General features: G+C 59.0%; 1 protein-coding gene across 1 annotated transcript; it reads right to left on the bottom strand.

Moving 5' to 3' along the window:
* Positions 1 to 3801: 3801 nt before the first annotated feature.
* On the bottom strand, positions 3802 to 7070 carry CDIPT (CDP-diacylglycerol--inositol 3-phosphatidyltransferase). Its single transcript, XM_069774563.1, is given in 7 exon segments — positions 3802 to 3982; positions 4738 to 4819; positions 4910 to 4971; positions 4974 to 4990; positions 5631 to 5784; positions 6709 to 6843; positions 6955 to 7070. Coding segments are annotated over 7 exon segments (651 nt in total). The 5' UTR covers positions 7001 to 7070; the 3' UTR covers positions 3802 to 3827.
* Between the last annotated feature and the right edge of the window lie 1375 nt (positions 7071 to 8445).

The following is an 8445-nucleotide window of genomic DNA, read 5'->3' as shown; positions in this document are numbered from 1 at the left end:
CCCCAAATAATGGGGTGACCCCCCCAAAAATAATTGTGACCCCCCAAATAATGTGACCCCCCAAAAATAGTGACCCCCCCAAATAATGGGGTGACCCCCCCAAATAATGTGACCCCCCCAAATAATTGTGTGACCCCCCCAAATATGGAGTGACCCCCCCAAAATAATGTGACCCCCCCAAAATAATGTGACCCCCCCAAATAATTGATGTGACCCCCCCAAAATCGAGTGACCCCCCCAAATAATGGGGGTGACCCCCCCCCAAAATGGGGTGACCCCCCCAAAAATAATGTGACCCCCCAAAAAGTGACCCCCCCCAAAATGGGGTGACCCCCCCAAAATAATGTGACCCCCCAAATAATTGTGTGACCCCCCAAAAAAGTGACCCCCCCCAAATAATGGGGTGACCCCCCCAAAAATAATGTGACCCCCCCGAATAATTGATGTGACCCCCCAAAATCGAGTGACCCCCCCAAATAATTGTGACCCCCCCAAAATAGTGACCCCCCCAAATAATTGATGTGACCCCCCCAAAATAATGTGACCCCCCAAAATGGGGTGACCCCCCCAAAAATAATTGTGACCCCCCCAAATAATTGTGTGACCCCCCCAAAAATAATGTGACCCCCCCCAAAATAATGTGACCCCCCCAAATAATTGATGTGACCCCCCCAAATAATAGTGACCCCCCAAATAATGGGGTGACCCCCCCAAAAATCGAGTGACCCCCCCAAATAATTGTGTGACCCCCCAAAAATAATGTGACCCCCCAAAAATAGTGACCCCCCCAAATAATTGTGTGACCCCCCAAATATGGAGTGACCCCCCCAAAATAATTGTGACCCCCCCAAATAATTGATGTGACCCCCCCAAAATCGAGTGACCCCCCCAAATAATTGTGTGACCCCCCCAAATAATGGGGTGGACCCCCCCAAAAATAATTGTGACCCCCCAAATAATGTGACCCCCCCAAAAATAGTGACCCCCCCAAATAATGGGGTGACCCCCCCAAATAATGTGACCCCCCCAAATAATTGTGTGACCCCCCCAAATATGGAGTGACCCCCCCAAAATAATGTGACCCCCCCAAAATAATGTGACCCCCCCAAATAATTGATGTGACCCCCCCAAAATCGAGTGACCCCCCCCAAATAATGGGGTGACCCCCCCCAAAATGGGGTGACCCCCCCAAAAATAATGTGACCCCCCCCAAAAAGTGACCCCCCCCAAAATGGGGTGACCCCCCCAAAATAATGTGACCCCCCAAATAATTGTGTGACCCCCCAAAAAAGTGACCCCCCCAAATAATGGGGTGACCCCCCCAAAATAATGTGACCCCCCCCGAATAATTGATGTGACCCCCCAAAATCGAGTGACCCCCCCAAATAATTGTGACCCCCCCAAAATAGTGACCCCCCCAAATAATTGATGTGACCCCCCCAAAATAATGTGACCCCCCAAAATGGGGTGACCCCCCCAAAAATAATTGTGACCCCCCCAAATAATTGTGTGACCCCCCCAAAAATAATGTGACCCCCCCAAAATAATGTGACCCCCCCAAATAATTGATGTGACCCCCCCAAATAATAGTGACCCCCCAAATAATGGGGTGACCCCCCCAAAAATCGAGTGACCCCCCCAAATAATTGTGTGACCCCCCAAAAATAATGTGACCCCCCAAAAATAGTGACCCCCCCAAATAATTGTGTGACCCCCCAAATATGGAGTGACCCCCCCAAAATAATTGTGACCCCCCCAAATAATTGATGTGACCCCCCCAAAATCGAGTGACCCCCCCAAATAATTGTGTGACCCCCCCAAATAATGGGGTGACCCCCCCAAAAATAATTGTGACCCCCCAAATAATGTGACCCCCCCAAAAATAGTGACCCCCCCAAATAATGGGGTGACCCCCCCAAATAATGTGACCCCCCCAAATAATTGTGTGACCCCCCCAAATATGGAGTGACCCCCCCAAAATAATGTGACCCCCCAAATAATGGGGTGACCCCCCCAAAAATAATTGTGACCCCCCAAAATAATTGTGTGTCCCCCCCAAAAAAGTGACCCCCCCCAAATAAGTGCCCCCCCCATAATCACGTGACCCCCCCATGAAGTGACCCCCCCCAAACTCCCCCCCCCCCCAAAAAACCCCTCTCCGACGCGGGGGATGGGCAGCAGCGGCGTTTATTGGCGACATCCAACGGGGGGGGGGGATTTTTTTTAATTATTGGGGGGGGGCAGGGTGGGAGTTTGGGGGGTTTTGGGGGTGAAATTTTTTTTTTTCTTTTTTTGGGGGGTGAAATTTTTGTTTTTTTCTTTTGGGGGGTGAAATTTTTTTTTTTTCTTCGTTTTTTGGGGGCTGAAATTTTTGTTTCTTTGATTTGGGGGGGCTGAAATTTTTTTCTTTTTTTGGGGGGTGAAATTTTTTTTTTCTTTTTTCGGGGTGAAATTTTTATTTTTTCTTTGGGGTGAAATTTTTTTTTTCTTTTTTTGGGGGGGTGAAATTTTTATTTTTTCTTTGGGGTGAAATTTTTTTTTTTTCGTTTTTTGGGGGGGTGAAATTTTTTTTCATTTTCTTTTGGGGTGAAATTTTTTTTCTTTTTTTGGGGGGTAAATTTTTTTTTTGTTTTTTTTGGGGAGTGAAATTTTATTTTTTTTTCTTTTGGGGGTGAAATTTGTTTTTCTTTTTTTTCCGGGGTGTGAGATTTTCTTTTTTCTTCTTTTTTGGGGGGGTAAAAATTTTTCTTTTTTTCTTTTTGGGGGGTGAAATTTTTTCTTTTTTTTGAGGTGTGAGATTTTTTTTTCTTCTGTTTTTTGGGGGGTGAAATTTTTTTTCTTTTCCTTTTGGGGGTGAAATTTTATTTTCTTTTATTTGGGGGGGTGAAATTTTTTTTCTGTTTTTTTGGGTGTATGTTTTTTTTTTCCTTCTTTTTTTGGGGGGGTGGGTGAAAATTTTTTTCTCTGTTTTTGGGGAGGGGTTGAAATTTTTTTTCTTTTTTTTGGGGTGATTTTTTTTTTCCTTTTTTGGGGGGGAATTTTCTTTTTCTTTTGGGGCTGAAATTTTATTTTCTTTTTTTGAGGGGTGAAATTTTTTTTCTTTTAGGAGTGAAATTTTATTTTCTTTTTTTGGGGGGTGAAATTTTTTGTCTTTTTCTTTTGGGAGTGAAATTTTATCTTCTTTTTTTGGGGGATGAAATTTTTTTTCTTTTTTTTGGGTGTGATTTTTTTTTTCCTTTTTTGGGGGGGTAATTTTCTTTTTCTTTTGGGGTGAAATCTTATTTTCTTCTTTTTTGGGGGGTGAAATTTTTTTTCTTTTTCTTTTGGGAGTGAAATTTTATTTTCTTTTTTTGGGGGGTGAAATTTTTTGTCTTTTTCTTTTGGGGGTGAAATTTTATCTTCTTTTTTTGGGTGATGAAATTTTTTTTCTTTTTTTTTGGGTGTGTGATAGTTTTTTTTTCCTTCTTTTTTTGGGGGGGTCATTTTTTTTTCTTCTTTTTTTTGGGGGGGTGGGTGAAATTTTTTTTGGGGGGGGGTTGAATTTTTTTTTCCTTTCTTTTTGGGTGTGTGATTTTTTTTTTTCTTCTTTTTTTGGGGGGGGTGGGTGAAATTTTTTTTCTTTTTTTTTTGGGTGTGTGATTTTTTTTTCCTTCTTTTTTGGGGGGGGTCATTTTCTTTTCTTCTTTTTTTTGGGGGGGTGGGTGAAATTTTTTTTGGGGGGGGGGTTGAATTTTTTTTTCCTTTCTTTTTGGGTGTGTGATTTTTTTTTTTCTTCTTTTTTTTGGGGGGGTAGGTGAAATTTTTTTTTTTTTTTCCGGGGGGGGGTCTCAGTGCTCTTTGGGGCGGGGGGGGGGGGCGTCGAGGGCGGCGAGGCGGCGGGCAGCCCCCCCCAGCTGCAGCAGGTTGAGGGCGGCTTTGAGGGCGGCCAGGGGGGTCCCCACCCAGACCCCCACCCGAAACAGGCCCGGCCCCCCCGGCACCACTGGGGGGGACCCCAAAAATGGGGGGGGGCCCCAAAAAATGGGGGGGGGGGCAAAAAATTTGGGGGGGGGGAAATGGGTGAGGGGGACATGGGATGGGGGAGGGGAGAGAAAAAATGGGGGGGGGAGAAAAAAAGAGAGGGGGGGGTTAAGGGTGGTCACTGGTTTTCTTGCTGCCCCCCCCCCAGTTCCTCCCAGTTGCCCCCAGTTCCCTCCCAGTCCCCCCCCAGCCCCTCCCAGTCCCACCCCATCCCATCCCAGTCCCTCCCAGTTCCACCCAATCCCCCCCCAGTGCCCCCCAGTCCCCCCAGTCCCTCCCAGTCTCCCCCCAACCCCCTCCCAGTCCCTCCCAGTGCCCCCCAGTGCCCCCAGTCCCACCAAATCCCCTCCCAGTACCCCCCAGTGCCCCCCAGTTTCCCCAAATCCCCTCCCAGTCCCCCTCAATCCCCTCCCAGTCCCCCCCCAGTGCCCCCCAGTCCCCCCCCAGTCCCTCCCAGTGCCCCCCAGTTTCCCCAAATCCCCTCCCAGTCTCTCCCAGTCCCCCTCAATCCCCTCCCAGTCCCTCCCAGTGCCCCCCAACCCCCTCCCAGTCCCCCCCAAATCCCCTCCCAGTCCCCCCCAACCCCCTCCCAGTCCCTCCCAGTGCCCCCCAGTCCCACCAAATCCCCTCCCAGTGCCCCCCAGTCTCCCCCCAACCCCCCCCCCAGTCCCTCCCAGTCCCTCCCAGTCCCTCCCAGTGCCCCCCAGTGCCCCTCACCCGGCGGCCCCTCCCCGAAGTGCAGCAGGTAGAGGCAGCAGTAAAACCCCTCGTTGCCGGCGCAGAGCAAAAACAGGAGGGGCTGGGGGGGGGAGGGGAGGGGCAGGGGGCGTGGTCACGGGGGGCCACGCCCCCTGCCCCACCCCTGCCCCACCCCTCCCCCCCCACTCACCCTGGAGCTGTAGTAAAGGCGGAGCAGGGGGTGCCCCTCCCCCCCCACGGCCTTGTGGCTCTGCCCCCCTCCAGGGTGGTGCTGCGGGAGGGGCGTGGTCAGGCGACGCCACGCCCACGCAGGCCACGCCCGCGCGGGCCACGCCCCGCCCAGCCCGAGGGGGGGAACACCCGCCCAGCCCCCCATACACCCAGACATGATAGGCTGAGCCGGCCACGCCCACCGGGAAACCACGCCCACAGCCAAGCCACGCCCCAACCCCAAACCACGCCCACAACCCCAAGCCACACCCCAACCCCAAACCACGCCCACAACCCCCAAACCACGCCCACAACCCCTCTTCCCTCCCACCCCCACCCTCTCTTCCCAACTGCTCCCTCCCTCCCAGCCCCGCCCCAAGACCACGCCCTAACCCCAAACCACGCTCCCACCCCAAGCCACGCCCCCAACCTCCCAAACCACGCCCCAACCCCCAAGCCACGCCCCAACCCCTCTTCCCTCCCACCCCCACCCTCTCTTCCCAACCGCTCCCTCCCTCCCAGCCCCGCCCCAAGACCACGCCCACCATCCCCGAGCCACGCCCCCCACCCCGAGCCCCGCCCCCCACCCCGAGCCCCGCCCCCCCGCCCCCCCCGCCCCCCGCCCCGCCCCCCCGCCGCCTCTCCCCTCCCACCCTCCCCCCTCCGCCCCGCCCGGCCGCACCCCCGCAAGCCCCGCCCACCAGTGCATGTGCAGCCAATGGCTGGCGACGTCGAGGGCGGTGCTGAGCTGGAAGAGGGGGGCGGCGCCCGGGTAGAGGAGGGCGAGGTTGAGCAGCAGCCCCATGGTGGAGAGCCGGTCCGCCAGCATGTCCAGCATGGCGCCCAGCCGCGAGCCTGGGGGCGGGGCCGGGGCGGGGCTGCAGCCGGGGACACGCCCAGCGGGCCACGCCCCACCCGCCGGAGGGGCGGGGGCAGGGACTCCGCGGGGGGGGGGGGGGGGGGGGGTGCAGAGGCACCGAACCCCGCCCGTGGCCCCCAGCCACGCCCCCCGAGCCGCAGGCCACGCCCCCGAGCCACGCCCCGACACGAGGCCACGCCCCGTAAAGCCACGCCCCAACAACCACAAAAAACACCCCGCCTCCCTGCCCCAAGACACGGCCCAACCTAAAGCTGCACCCCCCGGCCACGCCCCCCGCCACGCCCCCCGACCCAAGCCACGCCCCCTAACCCCACACGCCCCCAACTCCCTGGCCACTCCCTCACCCCTAAACCCCGCCCCAACCACAAAACCCCGCCTCCCAGCCCCGAACCCCGCCCCTATCCCAAAACCCCGCCTCCCAGCCCCAAGCCCCACCCCCACCCCAAAAGCCCGCCCCATCCTGAAACCCCGCCTCCCAGCCCCAAGCCCCGCCCCTACCCCAAACCCCGCCCCTATCCCAAAACCCCGCCTCCCCGCCCCAAGCCCCAGACCCCGCCCACCTCCCCACTCCCACATCCCCTCACCCCTTCCTAAAACCCCCTCCCACCCCAAGCCCCTCCCACCCCAAGCCCCTCCCACCCCAAGCCCCCCACCCAAGCCCCTCCCACCCCAAGCCCCTCCCACCCCAAGCCCCACCCCAAGCCCCTCCCACCCCAAGCCCCTCCCACCCCAAGCCCCTCCCACCCCCAAGCCCCTCCCACCCCCAAGCCCCTCCCACCCCGGCCTACCCACGGCAGCCTGACCCCCTCCCCCTCCCCCCCTTCCCCCTCCCCCCCTTCCCCCGCCCACCCCAAGCCCCGCCCACCCCGGAGCCCCGCCCACCCCGGAGCCCCGCCCACCCTGCCCCAGCAGCCGGGCCGCCTGCCCGTCGACGGCGTCGAGGAGGGCGCTGAGCCCGTAACAAGCGGCCGCCGGTGCCGGCGATCGCGGCATCAGGTAGAAGGAAACGGCGGCCAGAGCCAGGCGGGCGTAACCTGAGGAGAACGGGGGGGGGAGCGGCTTTTTCCTGAGGGAAATTCTCTCAAATTCAGGCAAAAAGGCACCACCCCCCCCCCCCCGACTCAACCCGGAAGCGCCCGGCTCACCGATGAGGTTGGGGACGAAGAGGAAGACGTTGTCGCCGGCCGCCATCGCGCTCGTGAAGCCTCCCCGCCCCCCCCCCGAATTAAATTTTTTAAGGTTCTTTATATCCCCCCCCCCCCCCGCCTTCTCGGCCCCTTTAAGAGCGGCCGGGATCACGTGACGGGGGAGAAACGGAAACCGGCGCCGCTCCTCCCTGCCGGCGCATGCGCGCAACGCCGCGCCCGCCCTCCGACCAATCGGAGGCGCCCGGTTCCCCTCGCGGCCAATCAGAGGACGAGTTCTGCCCGCCCCCCCTACTCAGGGCCGTCCCGCGCATGCGCGCAAGGCCGCGCCCGCTCTGAGGCGATGGGCGGTGCCCGGTTCCTGCCGCGGCCAATCAGAGGACGAGGATCTTCCCCGCGCCACGCTGCGCCCGCCCCCCCCCGCCGAGGCGCGGCCAATGGGAGACGCCCGTCTCGCCCGGCGGCCAATGGGAAGCGCGCGGCGGCCTTCTCTCGGCCAATCAGCGACGCGCGGCTCCGCCTCCTCCCAAAATGGCGCCTCCCGGGTCGCACCGCCGCGGTTGCCGTGGCGACGGGGTAATGAGGGGCGGGAATAATTAATAAGGGCGGGTCCCGGCCGCTCATTAAGCCCGTAATTAAGCCCCCGCCCCTCCCCCCCCCCCGCGGCCTTCGCCAGGCCCCTCCCCTCCCCCCAGGCGCGTCACAAAGTGGGCGGAGCCTGTTTCCTCATCACCATCCTCATTATTATTCATTATTATTAATTATTCTCGTTATTATTCTCATTAACTCTCGGTAATTTCCCCTCTCTCCCCGCCCCGCCCCCCCCGATGTAAAAAAAAAAAAACCAAAACCGGGGGAGGGGGCGGGGCTTGGCACCGAAGGAAGGGGCGGGGTTTGGCCCGGGTGGGCGGAGCTCGGCGGCGGCTCCTCCTCTCCGGTGGGCGGAGCTTGGCCCCGCACTGGGGTGGGGGGTGGGCGGGGCTTGGCAGCCCAGCAAAGGGGGTGGGCGGGGTTTAGTCCCCGGGTGGGCGGGGCTGGGCGGCTCCTCCTGCGGTGGGCGGGGCTTGGCCCGCGCTGGGCAGGGGACGGGGGGCGGGGCTTGGCACCAAGGAGGGGCGGGGTTTCGCCCGGGTGGGCGGAGCTTGGCCTGCCTGGGGGTCCCCCTGGGGATTTAATTTAACCCTTTGGCGTGGGCGTGGGGGAGGGCGGAGCTCAGTCAGACAGAGCCCACCCCTCCCCTCCCAGCCCCGCCCACTGCCCCACCCATTTCTAACTTTATTAATTTTTTTTCCCTAGGAATAGGGGAAATGGGCCCCATTGAGGAGGTGGGGCGGGGCCACGCCCCCCCCGCCCCTCCCCCCCGCCCCCTCCCTCCCCTCCCCCTCCCCCGGCCCCTCCCCCCCGCCTCCCCCCCTGGGGGCTGTCAGGGGCGGGGGCCCGCCCCTCCCCCCCCGCCCCCCGCCCCGTACGATAGTGGGGGAGGGGTGGCCG

The sequence above is a fragment of the Haliaeetus albicilla genome, chromosome 30 (assembly GCF_947461875.1).
Source record: "Haliaeetus albicilla chromosome 30, bHalAlb1.1, whole genome shotgun sequence".
Taxonomy (NCBI): domain Eukaryota; kingdom Metazoa; phylum Chordata; class Aves; order Accipitriformes; family Accipitridae; genus Haliaeetus; species Haliaeetus albicilla.
Note: the sequence above shows the minus strand (reverse complement) of the source record. Positions and strands in the feature narration are given on the sequence as shown.